Genomic DNA, 20,110 nt, shown 5'->3' on the forward strand with positions numbered 1-20,110 from the left:
AGTAATTTTTTTTTATATAAATAAACAAAATAGGCCAAAATGTACATCTGAAATGAGTGGCCTTGCTAAACCCTTAGGCCATCTACAAACAGGCCAACCATAAGGTCATAGGCCAAAGAATAGCCTTTTTTGACACAAAACTTGTAATACTCTGAAAATTTAAATATATGAATATGCGGAGAAAAATAAAAAATAAATCGATTTATGGGTATGAAAAATTGAATTGAGAACTTTTAAAGTTTTGTATCCGAAAATTATTATAATTTACGTATTTGTATTATTGAGATTTTATATCATTTTTTGAGAATTTATATTAATTTATTTGAATTTAGATTTTAATTAAACTAGTTACGAAGAGTGAAGTTTGGAAATTAATTATTTAAAATTCTTACACCATTCGAGGTCACAATTTATATTTTCGAATAGAGCTCAATCTCATGAACGCATAGACGAAAACCGTTCGTAAAACGGAGTTATAAAGAAAATTAACGTTTAAAATTAGGGACATTTTTGTAATTTTGGCTTGATCTAGAAGGCTCCAAATTTCTGAAGCCATTATCTGTGATGACACGTGGACGACTGAGATGAAAAAAAAAAAAGAAAGGAGAGAAAGGATGGGGGTAGTACGAATGAGAAACAAAAGAAAGGAGGGGAAATGAGGGAGGGGAAAAGGAGGGGAACCGGACCCCTTTCGACCCAATTCTGTTGTTCCGACCTAATCCGGCCTTCTTCACCTCCTCCAATGGTTTTTCGTTGGTTTTTCAGGCGAACTATGTTACCAAACCACCTAAAAAATGTTCCATGACCTTCCCTCTACCTATTCCACCATAAATTAGATGAAATTGGCCTTGAAATTGTGCAAACCACATTGGTGGGTGCGCGAGTTCATAGGTGTTAATCCACCAAATCTAAAACAAATTCATTCGATCACCATCACCTATAGCATCCTCTTGAGGCCTGGAACAAAGCCTAAACAAGTTTAGGGGTGGCGGAGCTATTAAGGAGTCGAATTGAGGACACCCAAATTCTAGGGTTCCAACGGGTTCATGACGATTTGAGGCTTTTCTCGGCTAAATTGGCCTTGGCCATAGGTATGAAACTTGCTCCACTCATCGAGATCTATATTTCTGTAAAATGTGGTAATTTTTGGAAATAGTGGATTTTTCCTGCGAGCCTGGGCTGCCGACCGCCACCGACGGTGGCACGTGCGGCTGCGCGTGGCCAGTAAGCTGATGCCATCTTTTTAAGCTAATTTTGATGTTCTGAAACCAAATTTGATAAGCATTTGGTGTGATTCACTTGTATGCATTTTGGAATTTGATTGAATTAGAACTGGTGAACTACGAACGGCTTGATTCTTATTGAGGTTACGTAGGCAGTCTAACGAAGAGTTAGATGCATCCATAAAATAAATGAGGTTAATTAATCGAAAATAAATCTTTAGTTGGAATTTTGTTCTAAGAGAAGAAAGTGGTGATAAATTGAAAATATAATTGTATGTGTTGGTAAGAGAATTATGGTTATAGATCATATGAGGGATTAAGGAATTTAATTAAAGAATTGCGACTAATGGTAGTTAAATAAACAAGAGTTTAGTTTGGGCCTATTACCGATATTATTTTCCAAAATAAATATTTCAAGGCAAGGTGTTATAAAACTCATCTCCAATGGAGGTTTAGGCCAAAAATTCTTGGGATTCACTCGCCAAAATCTAGCCATATGGCCAGCGGGCTGGCCAGCTTTAGCTAGCCAACCAGCCCTTTCAGTTGGGTCCAATTGAATTTTTTTTTTTTTTAAGATGAAATTAAAAAAAATTAAAATTCTAATTTTTTTTCCTTTAAATACCTAAAACATTTCTATGCCATGTCTCTCATCCTTGTCACCCTTACATACTATCTTACCTTATTTTATTTCAATTCTTCACATTCTATCTACCTCAAACACTCTTTTCATACAAGCCCTTCTCTTACATCTTCTAATAATTTTTCCTTTAATTTTTTCAATAATTTTCAAATGGCCACATCTTCAAGTGGCACTAAAAATATGTTCGGAAACCTTATTTTAGTATGGTAGTTTAATTCAATTAACCAATAAAATTAAAGAACAAACTTAAAATAATAAATTATTGAGGGGGATAAAAAATAGCTCCCCTTGATTAGAGATGGTATATAAATATGGTTTGTTACTGTTAATTAAAAAATAATTTATTGTAGGGCTATAATCTAGACAGGAGCTAAACATAGCTTCTTCGGCTAGAGATGGCCTTAGTTTCGCCCCCTTGGCTAAAAGTTTGCTACTGTATGCAACCTACTTCTACTTTAACTACTCATAAAGTGTTTAGTAGTGTATGACGGGTGGCAATAGTGCTTCGTTTTAGTGCTGCTTTAGTGAAGGAAGCTTAGTTCAATTAGTTGAAGTTTTGCAGCAGAGGGATAAATTTTCAATCGATTTGCAGGGAAATGTGCTCGATTTTCGAAATTATCCGAGGAAATTGTGCTCTATTCCATTCAAATTTCGTCAGAAACTCTTTGAATTTATCGGCAAAACTAAAACTTTCACCAGAAAAACTAAACCCTAGTAGGATGGAACAAAATTGATTTCACTTATTTCCAATGTGACGAGATGAGGGATAAGAAGATCGAAAATAATCAGAGGAAGTGGTGAAGGATAAGGAAGGTTTAAGGTCTGATATTTCTCAGCCCTAGGCCGACGCTGGCGATGAGACTCAGAGGTGGAGATGGATTTCTTGGTTGCTGGGGTGGGGTTTGTTCTTTCTTTCTCTGTTTATATTTTTTTTATTTTAATTTTGATTTTATTTTTTTCAATTAAGATTTCGATTTTTTTTTTTTTTAATTCCAAGTGCCACAAATTTTGATGGGTTAAAAAAACTAACCAGAGTACGAAAGTATCAGAAAAAAAACAAATTTTTAGTATAAAAGTTTTTAAGTACAATTTTTATAAAACTTGAGAGTAATAAAATAAAAATTACCCTTGTATTTTATATATACGCGAATGCTATACCTCTCGCTTTCGGTTTGTTTTTCTCACTCAATGTCACTTTGCTCATCATGAATTCTATGTTAATTAGATATCTGCAATCATCACATTGTTCACTGTTCTCCCATGCTAATTCTATCATATTGCTTTCACTTTCAGATTTATTATGTTGCTTTGGAGTATTAAATACTTTGAACTTTGAACTGTTAAATTTTTTATTACAATTACAAAATTAAAATTTAATAATTAAAAACCAAACTATATATTCTATACTCAACATCAATGAATTTTTTGTGTTTTTTCTTTGTAGTTGAGAAGCATGCATGCCCTTTTTCATGTAGTTGGGTTAAAAATATAGAAAGAGAAATTCTATTCACACTCTTAATTTGTCATTCACCGTTTCTTATGCAAGTATTTTAAAATAACTATAATGTTGAATCTAGAGTACAAGATCATCTACCAAACATATGATGGGTTCATTTTAACTCGATGCCTCTTCTTGCTGGCTACAAGAAATTCAAATCACAATGCTTCTCAGAATTTACACATCAAATATATTTACCAATGGAATATATCGACTTCATCGTCGCCGAGGCTTCTCTTTCTAGCGATACGTGGCCTGAACTTAAGCTGAACTGCTAATCTTTTTTGGCCTAGCAAAGCTGGCTACTATCTTGATAACTAAGTAGATTTCTAGGGTTAGGTTGTTTGGTGGAGGCAACACTCAAACACTTTGAGAAAGGATAAAACCAGAGGGAGATTTGCAGACTCACATTGTAAAGATAATGATATTAGTAGAGACAGTAGTCAGAAATGGTGGGCCATCCCTTGCATGTGGCCATGTCTGGTGTTCTTGTACCTAACCCTAGCCAGCTACCAGATCCTCCAGGAATATTTTTGTGCATCTACATGCGAATCTCAAGTCTTTTAAACTCAGATGTTCCTGTACTTTTTACCTTTGGATTCGCAAGAGTAAAAGCAAATAGGTTTATTATTTGTATGTGTTGTTTATTCACTTTTCTGTTCAAAAAAATAGTAGTCGCTCACTTTTTGGATTTTAATCTATTTAAATAATGAAAAAAATGATTTTAGATAAACAAAAGGCTTCTGATCAATTGAATAACATGAGTACTAACCAAACAAAATTTGTTGAGTAGTGAAGCGAAGAATAAGTGGTCATCTGCCTTTTTATTCCATCGCCATTAGGTTCTTTAACTTAGTCCTTATTTTTATGTAGTCTTAGTATGTATGTTACGTAATTTTTTTTTTTTTTTGTCAATTTGTTACTACGTAATTCATTTGGATGGAGAAAACAAATCTTTTAAACCTGCCGGTACGAGCTTTACTGCAGATGAGTTAAGCCAAAAAATAAAAAAATAAAAAATAAAAACATGCAATTGATTTTTTTCGTTCCTATCTGATGCTTGCATTTTCGCGATCAAGTTGTTTTGATTCTGATTCACTAGATTTAGTAAATAATGATAAGAATTCACTTCATTCCTATTTTTGTTGTAGATGGTTTTTTATTTTTTAAAAAAATGACCAGCTAGTGGTTTCTACACGGCAATCCACCTTTCTGGGAGCCAAGAAGGCTCACAGAAGTATTTCAGTCTCTCTCTGGCCACCATCGTGTAATTCACCAGTGTCAGAAATCGAACCTAAAATGTGCCGTATGGATGGTTAGTAAACATGACATAGTTTAATCTGAATGACTTCTTCCCTTACCAATTCCTTCATTTTGTTCATTATCAAGTTAGCCCATACTTCATCATTTTCACTTTTTAGTAAGTAAACTGTACAAGTTTTGCCAACCCAAAACAATGAGTTCCAAAATAGAGGGTGCTTCTCAAGTGCACATGTGTAAATTCACTCACATTTTTTGTAGCCGTTAGATCAACCTCAACAGTTGATGTTAATGTTAACGAGCCCAATGATTCTTGAGCCTCAATGATTGTGGCCATTGTCCAAAAGAGTTTTAATGGGTCTCAATGATTCCTGTCCAGAAAACTTGTCTCAGTCTCTTCTACCCTTTACTAGGCTTCTAGGCCTTGCTTATTCTTGGGTTAGAAGACTAATGGGCCCAACCTCGATGTGCGGCCCAATTCATTGACCGTCCCCGATATCCACGTGTGTGGAGAAATTCTTTGGTTTTCTGAATGTTAGTTGAAACATTAGTTTCTGCATGCAGGAAATGTAACTGCTTAATTAGAACCCATGCGGTTTGGAATTGTTTGTCACTTTGAGTTTCAGAGTCCTACCTGCGTTGTTCTAAAGCATGCAAATCCTTGTTGACATATTAACTTTATTAAAGGATTTTTATTACAAATGATCCATGAAACTGACACAACTCTTCAAAATGATTCTTTATATCGAAAATAAATGTAACCCTTGAATTTGGGTGCTGCAAATCAATGTAGTTTTCCGTCACAATTCTATCAAAAATTATGTTATGTGCTAATGTGACATATATTTAAGTCCCACAAGTCTATTTAAATATCGCCACGTGAATTAATCATAGAAAAAATTAAGAAAAAATAAGCAGTTTGTCATTCATCTCCCACCCAAATGCAAAATGAAAAGAATAAGTTTGTTTATAATTTTATCTCCATTGAGTTAGATTCCTGCAGCTTCTCTTTTGCCTAGCCTTCGTATTGTTATTTCCCTTCCTATTACGTGAACTGCATAAGGGAATATTTTTATTTCATGATTCTATTTACCCTTAAATTAATCTAACTGCCTTCATTAAAATGTTCCTCACCGGACCTCATTTTTAGGTCCTTAAGAGAGCATTACAGCTTTTATCATATCTAGATCAGAAATTTATACTATATTATAAATGTGCGAAGATAAGTGTTTTACCAATAAAGCTATAACCTTCAGCTCATATGTCGCATAGACTCACACTTCATAAACAGTACAAGTATACAAATAATGATTATAAACAAAAGTATATAAATAATTAGAAAAATGGAAACATAAAACAAGAGAGACTATTGTTATTTATAGTTAGAAACATAAAACTAATTACGCTAGTAACATTTTAAGAAAAGTGAGTCTCGTATATAACGATAAAGTTTACCACTATGAATCTATGAGATATGTGGTAAGTAATGTACGTAGTTGAGTCTTTGCGTTTAAGTAGCATTATCTTGACAAATAAAACATAGCCTTATTGAGAAGAAAAATCACATAATTTAGTTAATTTCTACATGCGATGAAGGAGAATGAAAATTCGTTGTTAACCATGTGTTCAATGTTTGAACAAAATTACATGCAAGATAGCCCAATCCATTATTCCCATTCCATGCATCCACAATTAACCAACTATTGCGCATGTTCAAATTTATTTAAATTTAACTCACTATAAATTGTTGAATCTAGATTCTTCTCATGCTCACTCTTCTCGACTTATAATCATGCATAGATCATTAAAAATTCGAAGATTGTAATGAGTTATCACGAGATATATAGAAAGCAAAATTAAATTTATAAAATAAACAGAGGCCAAAGTTTGTGACACAGGCAGCATAGTGTGAGTCAAAGGGAAAAAAATGGATTCATGGTAAAACAAAAAATAAAAAATAAACATACGGTGCGGGCTAGTGGGAACGGTGCCCATCAGATTGGATTGTAGCCTTGTAAGGACCATCTATTGAAATTTCACGCGGAAAAACTATATTGATTGTATTGTGCATGATATAATCAATTTTTTCTTCTGATCTAAAAAGAAAACTATAAGAAAATAAATATAAAAAAATTATTGTAAAGTTAAATAGAATTTTTTATTTAAACTAGGAGAAATATAAAATTTTTTATTTCATTTTTTATTTTTCTGTGCTAATTGGTAAAGGTTTTCAATGAACATAAGCCTTTGGAATATATTTTTTGTGCTAAGTGATAAAATCATTTTTTATTTTTCTGTGCAAGTCGTAAAATTTTGTAAATATAACTCTTTGTGCTATTAATAAAATCTTTCAGAATATATTTTCTATATTAGGTTAGAGTGTCAAGTTAAAAAGAAATTCTAAGTGGAATTGTTTTGTTGAAGAAATTCAGTAGAAGTTAACAATGCATTACAAGATGGTTGTCGTGTAATGCCTTAAAATATATAATTAAGGACTAATCATTGTGATTGTTTAATTACATAGGTACTATACCATGTTTTTAGGACGTGAAACCACGCTGGTAACAATTGTAACTTGTTTGTATTGATAAATTATGAACAACATTAATATTGTTTACTATCTAAAAAGATTTCGTTGCCTACAATTTTTTTCTAACCTTTTACACTTTTTTTTGTCCTTCCTCCCGAAAATTCTTGGCTTCGCCACTGCCCACATTTATTGGTTTATTTGATAGTGAGTTTGAAGAATGCTAGCATAAATTTAGAATCGAATCCTCCCAACCCTAGATTGGGCGAAACATGAAAGCACACTTTTGGCTGTCAGATGATGCTTCTCCGAAAGATTTCTTGAGTAACAATGCATGCTTATAGTTAATGCTTATTTAGAAGCGTGTAGTGTTTCCTGCTTAGCATTTTGGGGATATTCGGATCCTTCAAGAGTCTTTGTCGTATATGTTTCATTACATAATTCGCCCTAAAAATTGTGTTCCTACACTATACGTTACAATCAAAGTCGAGTAAGATACATAATGGGTGCAATGTCTAAAAGATTTGTATTGGTTACGACTTGCGATAGAATATGCAAAAGACAATATCGATGCTCTCCAAGTCTCAATAGGTTCACCATAATTGCATAAAAAAATAAAAAATAAAATAAAAAAAGCCGAAAGCGAAATCTCTTCTCTTGTATGGGGCCTTTGAGCCCCAACCAAATGTTCAATGGTTTCATAGTTGCCGTCCTTATTTCTCAATGTTTTTCTATCTCTTGCAATTTACCTTATTTTTTTATTTTAAACAAACGATATTATCTACATTAAGCGGAAGTGATGAATTTAGCTTCACAATATGCTAGCAATAATGTGGTTCAAATTCGTTTTTGGTGAGAATTGAACCTAAGACATCTCACATACAAGTAAAGAGGAATACCACTAAACCGTAGTACTAAGTACGTGAAATTTACTTTATTTAAACACACAAGTTTACCCATACAATTCTCATCATAATTTTTTTTTAATGTTTATGTAATTGACCAAAATGAAGGGCACCATTTTTTCTATCAAGTTAACTTTCCTTTCCTTTGTAGTCAAACTTGAGGACGGTTAGATCAATGGGTAACCAAAATTATTCGTTGTGGACCAATATTTGTCTCTGTGTGGACAATGTTGGTTCCCCCAATGCCATAAAGTGGGAAGAGTTTTCCATCCTCTCGCTTTCTTTCTTTCCTACTTGCTTGCCTGTGTTTTTGGTGTGAAAAGTATAGGGAAGAAATGTAGAATGGTGATTCTATACAGCTAGCAATGAGCATGACATAGCATTTCATTGTGGCGCCCATGAGATGAGATCTTACGAAGGAACTTTTGCTGAAATTCAATTCTACGATGCGTTAAAGTATCTTATAGTTTGAAGTTTTAACTGTTAGATCTTGATTATTATATTTTTTACTAAAAATTTCATAATACAAACCTACGGTGCGTCAGAGTGCTATAGAAAATTCGAAAAATTTGTATGCATTTTTTCATAATACAAATCTACGGTGCGTCAGAGTGCTATAGAAAATTCGAAAAAAATTTGTATGCATTTTGAGAGAGAGAGAGAGAGAGAGAGAGAGGCACATCACATGAAACCCAAAATGACAAGGTATCAAGCAAAGTGAAAGGAGAGAGAGAACAAAATAAGTTGGGATGATATAAAGTATGGTATATCTGTTATAGTAATCGAATCACCTTTTTGTCTTCCATTACTGTAAAACTTTGAAGACAAAGCAAAATGTACAGCAAAACTTTCATAGCTTGGAAACAGATCAAAGGTGTCTTCATCCCCTGCTAATGGATATATAGTTTACTCTCTTCTACCCTAAGTATCTTTATCGTCTTACAAAATTGTAGGTTCTTTTAACACAATACAGTAATGACATATGTGTTTTCTTGTTCTTTTGTTTTCAAATGAGAAATGATCTCCGCATTCTCGTTTTTTTTTTTTTTTTTTTTTTTTTGGTAATCATTTCTTTATGTTATTTAATTTATTCAATCTAACAACTTTAAAAAAAAAAAGGGAATTGCAGCAGAAAAAATTAAAAAAATGGAAGAAATAAGAGATAATACTTATGATATAGACTCCTTTTGCATTTTTAGTGGGAATTTTAGATGCCTGCTTGTCTCTCTCAATCATTTTCAGTTCCAAGTGTAGCATGCATTTTGTGGAAAGAGACATAATTTATCCTACCAATAAAAAAATCTAAACAATAAGTGGTTGAATAAAGCAATCTAAAACATGATTTCTACATAATTCAGTTTTTCTTTCTGCATTTTCATGTTTATTTTTGTCTTTCGGCTTAATTTGTTTTATTTACAAATAAAAACTAAATGGGATTGTGCAAGAAGAGTAAATTGGTATAGAAATGACTTCTCATCAATTTAAGAAGAATATTTACATAGAATGGGGTTCATCGCCACCGTGTTGTCCCAATTCGATAATACAATATTACGTATAAGTTTTCTTCCACACAACATTATATTTTTAAACTAGAACGTCACGTGATGATAAACTGGTTTCATACAAATTATTCTCCATATTTGAGACTCATGTTTGAATATGCAATTTTTCTTCAATAGTCTGAGATTACTTAGTAGTTTAAAAAATAAACGGTAAAGATTGACTGCAACATTGATTTTAAGAAACCCAACGGTAAAAATTGTCTAAAAAGTAGAAGTAGTTAGCTAAACTACCGAACAAAAATTCTATGACATGGTGAACCCATTGCTAATCATCACAAATCTATCCCCTTTTACAAATGGAAGCACCCAATTTGACCTAAAAAACTGGAGGCAGTCAAGCAGATGCCAAAACCAAGCAAATAAGAAACAAACAGTGACTAAAACACACACGACTGCCACACCAATTCAAGCAACGAATCACATGATTCACAAGATTTCTGATTAATTCTGCATCCCAATTAGGCTGGGCAAAAGGGTTGCCGTGTTCATGTCATTTTCGTGTAAGATCTGTTATTTTAATCGATCGTTTCGCGTCACATCCATTATCTTAACGAATTATTAACAAGTCAGATCATTTTTACCCAATATTTTGGTGTCACACCATCTCTCTTCCCCTCCCGCCCCTCGTTTTTTTTATTCTGACAATTCCAAAGCTTCCTCAGCGGAGTCATCAACAGAAAATTCCAAAGCTTCCTCAGCGGAGTCATCAACAGAAGAGGGGGAGAGTTTGAAAAACCCAAAAACCCCATCCATCTCAAAAACCTCCAAAAACCCCCAGCTTTCGGTTTCTATCACCCCAAAAAAAGCCAAGATCTTTAGGTCTCTCACTCTCTCTCATGTCTCATCTGCTATTAAATGATCTTTTTCTCAGTCTCCTCTAATTGCTCCTCTTTTTCCCATCTTTTTTTAACTTCTGATGCATTTCGTTTACACCGCCATTTTTAACTTTCTCTGTCATTACCCAAAAGAAAAATGAAAAACCCCAAAAACTTCATAATTTTGATTAATTTTCGTACCAATCTCTGGAACAAAAGGACAACAATGCAAACATAAGCCTTGACAATTTATGTATATTTTTTTCTTTCCAATTTTTCAATATTTGATGGCAGCTGCAGCAACCCCAACAACAACTACTAGTAGCGCTAACATTACTGACCTCCATTCCCACACGAACCCAAGCAAAACCAGAGCTAAACACCGCAGGTGCCGCGACTCCACTAACCTATCTTCCCCACCTGCCGCCGCCGCCGCCGCCGCCGCACCACCCAACCCTGCTCGAAAGCTCGGCCCGCCCACCATTGTCTCATCCGAGAACACCTGGTGCTGTTTCGCCTCAAAAGACTCGAAACCCATCTCCGCCAAGCCACGCCTGGCGCAACCCATTAACCCTGATCATATACCCGACCCGGTTCAGACATACCCATCTGGGAAATCGCCTTCTTCTTCGCCGTCCTCGTTCCGGATCCGATTCGCTCCGGGTAGTCGCTCTCCGGTCATGGATTTTACTCCGGCGTTGACAAATGGCCATTCTGGTCAAAGAGATTCGTTTAATTCCGGCTTCAGCAGGTTCAATTCAATGCTCACGGCCGGGTTATTAAACCCCATGTCGCCGCCGCCGCAATCCGATAAGACGACCCTGTCCGAAATAATGGCTAACGAGCCGGAAATGGCCCAACCGAGATTCCCGATCCACCAGAACGGCGTCGGTTCGTCAAGCGGGCGCAAAACCCATGTGGGTTTGGTTCAGGACAAGCAGGCGTTGATGATGCAGCGGGTTTCCGATCTGCTGACGGAGAATCGGAGCCCCGGGAACCAGTTCAACGACCCGTCGAGCAGTGACATTAAGCTCACTCTTAGCTCCAAAGATGGGTTCAGCGTCTCGATGAATGTGCACCGTCAGATACTCGTCGCGCACAGTCGATTCTTCGCGGTGAAGCTCTCGGAGAGGTGGGTCAAGCAACAGAGGATGACGCTGTCGTCGTCGCCGCCGTACAATGTGGAGATTGCAGACTGTGATGACGTGGAGGTTTATATCGAGGCCTTGAGGTTGATGTACTGTAAGGATCTGAGGAGGTGGCTGATGAAGGAGGATGTTCCTAAAGTGCTTGGAATTTTGAAGGTAAAGTTGGAATTTTTATGGTTTTTGTTTTTTAAGTTTCTATTTTTCTGTGGTGTAATTACAGCTAACGATTGATTGCTTAGAAAGTGTAGCTAGGTAGATAATTAGAATGGAAATAGATTAAAATCCATTTTTTCGATTCGAAAAAAAACCCAGTTGTTCGAATTCAATTTTTGTTTGTTCTTTCTTAATTTTGACTTTGGATTAGTTATAGCAAGCAAAAAAGGAAATGCAGGTTATGGGAATGATGGCATTGTGGGTGTTCTGTGTGCTTTAGGTTTCGGCAGCAATTGGATTCGATGCGGGTGTTTTATCTTGTTTAGAATACTTAGAAGCTGCCCCATGGGCTGAGGATGAAGAGGAGAAGGTGGCATCACTCATGTTTGAGCTCCGCCTCGAAGGCACTGGAGCAGGGGAAGTACTCAAGAGGATCTCTGTCGAAGTTGCCAATGGGGCTGAAGAGGGTAACGACAATGAAGAAGTTCTTGTAAAGCTTCTGCATGTGGTTCTTGAAGGCAAAGATGAGAAGGCAAGACGTGAGATGAAAGGATTGGTATCAAAGATGCTTCGTGAGAATTCATCTCATAATGATCTCCGGAAAGAGTCCTTGTACTCGGCTTGTGATGGGTGTTTGCAATTGCTTCGCCACCATTTTTCTCGGGCAGCAGAGTCAGACTTGCAAGACGTGGGTCAGATTGCAAGGCAAGCGGATAATTTGCATTGGATTTTGGATATTTTGATTGACAGACAAATGGCTGAAGAGTTCTTGGCAACATGGGCATCGCAAACTGAATTGTCTGAGGCGCATTCTAAAGTGGCTGCGGTTCATAGATACGAGATTAGCAGGGTTACTGCTCGTCTCTTTGTCGGGCTGGGAAAGGGGCAGCTATTGGTTTCCAAGGATGTGAGGTTCTTGCTTTTACGTACGTGGTTGGTCCCTTTTTACGATGATTTTGCTTGGATGAGGAGGGCGTCGAAGGGCCTGGACAGGCACTCAATTGAGGATGGTCTAAGTAACACAATCCTCACCCTGCCTTTAGCATGGCAGCAGGAAATTTTGCTGGCTTGGTTTAATCGGTTCTTGAACTCCGGTGAAGATTGCCCTAATATACAAAGAGGATTTGAAGTTTGGTGGAGGAGGGCCTTTTGGAGGCGGAATGGCGAGCAGGAAAGACCACGGCCATTACGGACTACAACTGCAACCATGGAGAACTCATAGAACTTAACAATTACACAATGCCGGAAAAATGGTGCCCTTACGTCTGTCTCGTGCTCTCTCTTTACCTTGTTCCGATGGCTATACTCTCATTTGTTCTTAATTTTGGTTATCTTTTGATCTTCTTAATTTCGAAACCAAGGCGGGAAGCCCCTTATGGCGTATTTGGCTTTCAGGTTGGTGCATGATGTAATAGTTTGACTGGATGTACCTAAAGGTTTAGTTTGGGAAGATGATCGTGTTCATATTTTTTGGGATAAAATTCGGAAATTGCTTTGTTTTGTTTGGTTTCGTACTTATTTTGGACCTCTGCTCTCTCACTCCAATTTGTTTGTTTGTTTGTGTTTTTTTTTTTAACAAACGATATTATTCATTGCTTATACTCTTAGCTCAGTTACATAGAGTATTTATAAAACTAAGAAGTATGAAATTTAGAGGTATTTTGTTTTTTTGTTTGATAAACTCGTCTTATTAAGGTCCAGTCTCGAGTTCGGGGCAAAACATGTTAACGGGATACAAAATATAATCATATTAAAATTTGGATAGTATTATTCACACATAAACCGCAGAGTTTGAAGCCTCGATAAAAGTTTGAGAAAAGGGCCGCCAGCTATGCATGTAAATTGTAGGGAAAGTTGATTGACCTCTTTTTAATTAAGCAAAGTTTGATTGACATAATCCTAGTATCATAAGATTATAAAATGAGCATGTAAAAGAGTCAATATCCACTCGCAAGAATGTGTGACAATTCACGCATGCGGCAAGAAGTTAATTATATATAGAAAGATAAGACAAAAAGGATGAAATTTTCGTAATTTCAAAATTGCCCGTCCCTTTGTCTAACCATTGAAGAAGATAATTAAGAAACATAATGGCTTATACTATGTTAATTTTATTTTTATGTTTGGGTAAAAAAATGTTAATTTTGTTTTCATTATCCGATGACATGCTTTTATTCAACATTTCAAGTCTACTACATGAAAACAGGATACAGCTGCTTCCATATGTGTGTTTGATGTAATTTCTACCGGAATAATTAATCACCCTATAAAGTTTCTTAGGAGTGAAAAATATAGTCTTAAGATAAGCGACAGATCTTTAGATTCGATTCTCGTCATTTAGTATTACGGTCTAGTGGTATTCATCTTCACTTGTAAGTAAGAGGTCCTAGGTTCGATTATCGCCAAATGCAAATTTGAATCATATTATTGCTAGCCCATTGTGAAGCTTAGCCCACTCCCCCACCCCTTAAACCATCTCCAAACCATGAGATAAAAGTTAAAATATAAGCCTTAAAACCCCCCCTCCCAAACCATCTCCAACCATTGGGCTAAAATAAGCCTTACATCCCCTTGTTGGAGATGGTCTTAGTGTAGATAGTACCTTTTGTTCAAAAGATACTATGTAACATTTAAGAATGATCATTGTGCTCAACAAGGGGATGTAGCTCAGATGGTAGAGCGCTCGCTTAGCATGCGAGAGGTATGGGGATCGATACCCCACTTCTCCATTTTTTCTATCATATTTTTTCCATTTTTCCCAATCAAATCAGCAAAACTGCGGCCCACTGACAGACATTATTAAAAGCAAATTCCAATCAACTCAACTTCTGTAACCGGTTTGCTTCCTTTGTCATGTTTGATTCCCACAATTTCATAATATCAACGCTAATCGTGTTTCATATTTACAAATTTTTTGTGTTCTTGCTTGAACTTCTTTGCAAAGATTGAAGCTCTACAGAATTTGTTCTTTACCACCACATCAAAGTGAAAGGAGAAAAAATAAAGTTGGTGTGGGAAAACAACATGGAAGTTTACTTGCAATTCCATATACCAAAGAATATCTACAGCAGTTAGTATATCATCTAGGGTGTTGTTGATTTTTTCATGTATCAGCTCCAAGGCTAACAGCTGCGCGATTACCATCATCGTCACCATCAGCGAAGTGGGTGAAGAAGGAATTTAGCATCGGGCAATCGTAGTTCAGCTCCCCGGGTTTTGCATACTTTTGCCTTAAATCAGAAACCAACAAGGTAACCAAAATTCAGGGTTAGAGTACTAAATAGAAGTACTGAGAACTCACTGTAAGCAACTTGTGAAAAAAAAATGAAAAGATTTGGCTTTCTAGATTTTACCATTCTTGATCAACGAGCATTTCATCTGTCATTCCAAACTGTCTTAGCTCCTCTTCTGTGTGGTGCATTAACAAGCTGTACCTGCAGATATTAGAGAGTGCGAAATGGAAAATGCAACGGATTCAGATTACTTTCCTCTGCTACGGAAAACAGATTTCTCTGTCTATGTTAGGATAGTTGGCCAGGGCAGTGTCCCCGCCTCGTTGCTGTTAATTTGAATTCGCCTCTTTGTAGGTAGTATTGGTTCAGAATATCGTCTTGTCACAAACATAGATTTCTATTTTCTACAATGCAGTAGAGGAGTAATACCTTCCACCATAGCCTCTTTCCATGACAACCATGCCTCCATTGCCAAAGTTATTCAGCCTCTCAAATTGCTCCACCGTCCATTTGTACCATCTCATGAGGAACACTCTAAGCGTTAGACCATGTGAAACTAGCACCAAGTTGATGTTTGGATTTCTCTCGCCTGGTGGCTGAAATCGTCCTATATCGATATCCGATCTCAGTGTTTCTCTAAATCCTGCTCAAGTCAAGTACACTTCATTGTCTCAAAACTTCTTGGCTGAATTCAAAGTGATCAGTAAGTGAAAAACTACATGGAAACTATACCTGTAATCCTATCATAAACATCAGCTGCAGATTCCCCATTCGGAAACCGATAAAAGAAACGACCATAAAGCATGCGAATCGCTTTCTCTACTCTCATCTTCTCCCTATCCTGAAAATTCCCTTTTCATGGGAGAATGTCACAAAATCCATATCACTTCAAATTTCATGGAAAAAGAGATAAAAATAGATACTAGGGGCACATACCGAAATCCTGCTCTCTAAGCCGAGGCTCTACTCTCATGCCGGCGATTCTTGAGCGCTCAAATGCTCTACCCAAACCCTTCAATGTTTCGACTGTCCTTCTATAAGGAGACACATAAAAGTAGACCTTCCAATTATGCGCTTTGTCCCCCTCAATCATCTCCCTTATCCTCCTCCCACAATCCTCAGCATCAACCAACCCTTTCTCTGTCAGTCCAATCTTTGGATCAGAAATTCTTGTATAAGCACTCTCATCTACATTTCCTTCACTCTGCCCATGTCGAACCAAGATTATCCGGCGAGGCCTAGGAGGTGGAGATTTCGAACTACTAGCTGACCTTCCATGCAAATGCTTTTCGGGAAAACTAGACAACCCATTATCAGAATGCTCAACTGTCCCATTATGGTTCACACGGCATTGGATTGTGTTGAAACTAAGCACCCCATTTTCTAGCGGCTTACGTTTGGGTGAATCCGACGGAAGTGTGAGAGAAAGATTTGAATTTCTTGGAAAGCAAGAATTGTAACACAAGGAAGCAGAGAAGCAAAATTGAGCCATTGCCATGACAACTAATTTCTTGCTTGCAAATTCCAGGCAAGTAGACCTCTGAGCCTCAAAATGTCAAATAAAACAGTTTTGGACTTTTATTCTGAGAAATGATAACCGCACACTTTTTTTTTTTTTTTTTTTTCCTGAAAAAACCATCTGTTATCATTTTTTTTTTTTTTTTTTTACCGAGGAGGTTTCATGCTTTCCCATCTAGCAATGTCAATCAAATGCAAATTTTCAAAGTGCTTCATGTACTTGTGTTTTATGTGGTGCAGATGGGGAGGGGACCCTTTGCATGTTTTTGTCTTTGTACTGGAGGGGACCAATGTGCATAGTGCCTCCAGTTTACATGTCTTCTGGGATGAGTTTTTGATGACTAGTGTTAGTCATGATTAAGGTTGCACATAAAACGGTATATCCTTTTTTATTCTTGAAAATTTAGAGGTGAAGGAAAGATTTTTTTTTTGAAATGTCATATGAACTTTACGTATTTTTTTTAATTTAATATATGAACTAATATTTTAAGTGATTGGTAGTATTAATTTTCTGAAATTATTAATATATCATCTTACTCTAACTCCGTTACTCATTCTATCCAAAATAAATTTGTGCTCATGGTTATTTCGAACTTTTGGCCCCCTTTTCACATTATTTTTTATTTCTTTACTTTTATACAAAAATATATGTACATTAAGAGTTGGGAAATAAATTGGTTTTGAACTTTTAATCTCCTTTTTACAAGTTATCTACTTCTCTTAGCACGAACCTAAAAATTTTTGCCAATAAAAAAACATATCAAATTTGTTTCAAAAACTTATGGTGAACTACTAAAAAAAATACATTAGGCTCACTAACATGGAGTTTAACAAACTTTGAGAATTCAATGTGATCAATCATGTCCATTAAAGAAAAGGGAATTGAAATGTTCAAAATACCCTTTGAAAATAAATTATGTGCCAGGTACATGGCTTATTTTAGATGAAAATTTTAACGAAATTAGAGTGATATGACAAATTAATTATTTCATAAAATTGATATGACAATTGCTTAAATTTGGTTTATTTAAAAAGAAAAATGTATAAGATCATATAACATTTCAAAAAATTTACCATCATGAAAAAATGAAATCAGCGTAATGTACTATTTTGCTAGTAAGAGGCGATTGGGCCGATGGCATGCAAGAACATTAGTCCAGCTTAGGAACAATTAAACGAGCCACAAATTGGCATGTCTATACAAGGTTTTGGACTCGAGTTTTGAGACTACTTTTTTCATGTCAAGCCCATGCTTAATGGAAAAAAAATGTAAACATAGTAGACTAGCCCAATTTTTAACTTATTTTTAGGCTGCATTATCATGTCAATAACATTATGATTCTGTTTGGTAGACTGGATAAGATAGGTTGTGATCAATTAAAATGGACTTAAGTCCAGTTCATTATTTGTGTATTAAAATGTGAGATAGACAGGACCAGACATGATGGGTTTTAAATCCACAAAAGAATGGGTTATCTAACATATCATTATACATGAGTTACATGTCCTGTTTTACAAGTATCTTCCAATCCAATCAGCTCAATCTCCTTTAACCCACCAAACGAGCCCTACATGTATCTGTTTGGGTTAATATTTAACTTTGGACTTAAAGGGAAGGAAGCTCAAAAGAGCACAATAGAGGAGATTTTGCTCGAGGCCCAGAGTCAAGCCCAAATACCTGTCTCAAGACCATATGACAGCTCCCCATTAAATGCAAAGGTTAGGTGCTTACAAGGGAAGTGACAACCAATGGAAATCAACCAACTCTCGGCCCAAAAGCACTTTTCCGTATGGCAAAACATGTAAAAATTCTGATGACTCATTACCCTCCAGTTGCTTTCGGGCAAGAGAAGAAGCAGCACAGTCGGGCTAATTTGCCTTTAAATAAGGGAAGAGGGCCCAGAGACAAAGACACTCAACCAATCAAATAAACAAACATACAACTTGCCTCTCAGTCAAGCAAATATCCAGAAAGTTATGCTTTGTCCAGATTCTGCACCCTTTTAGCTTTAGACTTCCCTTAGAAAGACATCTTTTGTCTATGTAAAAGCTCTGCTACCTTTTTCAAATGTTGTAGTATCGATTCTCTTGTGTAAACCCATTTACCTTTCATCCCTCTTTCAGTATCTAACCCTTTAGAACTACAACAAAGAGATTGCTATACATTCAACCTTGCCCGACAAGGTGAAATCTTGCCCGCCTCTCTTTATTTTGTCTTTCAATTAATAGATATATTGTTATAATGTATTCCCCAGTACATATTCAAGTCGTTTCTAGTCTTTTGGTGATCCACAGTTCCATTAGTTCTCAGATCTGGTTCATTTACTGGTTCTATGGTCATAAGAAGATTAAAAGTAATTAAAACTGATGACTTGATCAGATTTTGATCTCCGCCCTTTAAGCATACAAGATAAAGAACTAAAAGTCCTTGATCTCAAGGCACATAAAAGAACTTAATGTAGACTTAACCCATCTACGACAATCCTTTGATAACAAGAAATCATAATAACTTGGGGCACAAGTAATCGGCTTAAACACACTTGTTCTACATCTGCCATACAGAGATGGCAGTGGCACACCTTAGCACTTAGTTAGTTTTGATTGCGAGCCTAAAGACTACACCTAAGGCCCCACAAAGGCACATTTCAGAACTAACTTTGTCCTCCTCTTGCAGCATCTCAGCAAGCCAGAGCCCGACAATCAACCAAAGTGCCAACTCCTCGGGGAGCTGTGTGCTCGAGCCAGGGACCCTTCCTCACGAGATTTCCTGCCCGAACAGTATCAAGGATAAATCTTAAGTTATGGATAGCAACTAAGTGGTAGATACAATATCTTATTTGTTACAGTAAGATTCACAATGAAAATGAGACTCAACATGAATAATTAATCAAAAAATTTGTGACATAAATTAGTATGATCTCTTTCGATGCTCTTTGTGTTTCCTGACGTTAAAGATTTTGCAATTGAAGGGTCAACAGTAGTTAGAGAGATGCGGTGCACAGTTCTGTGTATGACAACAATTCTTAAGAGGTAATTAGTTTAAATTCATCTTGTCATAAGAAAAAGTTGGTGATGTTTAAGTCGGTGCTGCCTGTAGTTTGCGTGTGTGTGCAAGTATATTATATATTATTGTCAGTCAAATGCTGAAATTGTTGGGCTAGAAGTTTGATTAGCACCAACCATTTACATGCATGTTTCTAGCGACTCTGGAAACCCAAGTTGATGTTTGTTGGCGATTTTTAAAACCCTAAATCCAATTCTTTAGTCAACACAAAGACATATTATACCTTTATGAGATTAGGTATGAGGTCCTAATCTATAGCTAGTTGTTAAGCAAGCATAATCTCCTATTAACCATATATTAATTACTATTTATTTATTTATTTTTGTGCGGATATTTATCACTAATTCAATATATGGTAGACTACGAATTTCATAATTATAAACTATACTAAACTTGGTCAGTCCATGGAAATAATTAAAGTATGAATCGACTACAATAATTCATCGACATTGGGCATAATCCTATGAAACCCTTGAAAGTTTGGCCTAGGTTGTCCTCCACACTATATCTCTTGACCTTTTTCAGAACGCTATGGGGATAACGTATATTACAACTACGAGACTA

The 20,110-nt window shown here is 36.1% G+C and overlaps 2 protein-coding genes and 1 non-coding gene across 3 annotated transcripts; 2 read left to right on the forward strand and 1 right to left on the reverse strand.

Moving 5' to 3' along the window:
- Positions 1–10,048: 10,048 nt before the first annotated feature.
- Positions 10,049–13,231, forward strand: LOC114825662 (BTB/POZ domain-containing protein At1g63850-like). The gene is made up of 2 exons (XM_029104695.2): positions 10,049–11,734; positions 12,012–13,231. The coding sequence occupies exons 1-2, from the start codon at positions 10,682–10,684 to the stop codon at positions 12,951–12,953; spliced, it is 1,995 nt and encodes a 664-aa protein (XP_028960528.1). The 5' UTR covers positions 10,049–10,681; the 3' UTR covers positions 12,954–13,231.
- A 1,156-nt stretch (positions 13,232–14,387) lies between these two features.
- On the forward strand, positions 14,388–14,460 carry TRNAA-AGC (transfer RNA alanine (anticodon AGC)). The gene has a single exon. It is a non-coding gene; the product is annotated as a tRNA-Ala (tRNA).
- A 97-nt stretch (positions 14,461–14,557) lies between these two features.
- Positions 14,558–16,645, reverse strand: LOC114825663 (phosphoglycerate mutase-like protein AT74H). Its single transcript, XM_029104696.2, has 5 exons — positions 15,901–16,645; positions 15,697–15,816; positions 15,394–15,607; positions 15,085–15,165; positions 14,558–14,961 (listed from the first exon to the last, which is right to left on the reverse strand). Exons 1-5 carry the CDS (start codon positions 16,460–16,462, stop codon positions 14,835–14,837), a joined length of 1,104 nt encoding a protein of 367 aa, XP_028960529.1. The 5' UTR covers positions 16,463–16,645; the 3' UTR covers positions 14,558–14,834.
- Between the last annotated feature and the right edge of the window lie 3,465 nt (positions 16,646–20,110).

The sequence above is a fragment of the Malus domestica genome, chromosome 06 (genome assembly GCF_042453785.1).
Source record: "Malus domestica chromosome 06, GDT2T_hap1".
In the NCBI taxonomy this organism is placed as follows: Eukaryota; Viridiplantae; Streptophyta; class Magnoliopsida; order Rosales; family Rosaceae; genus Malus; species Malus domestica.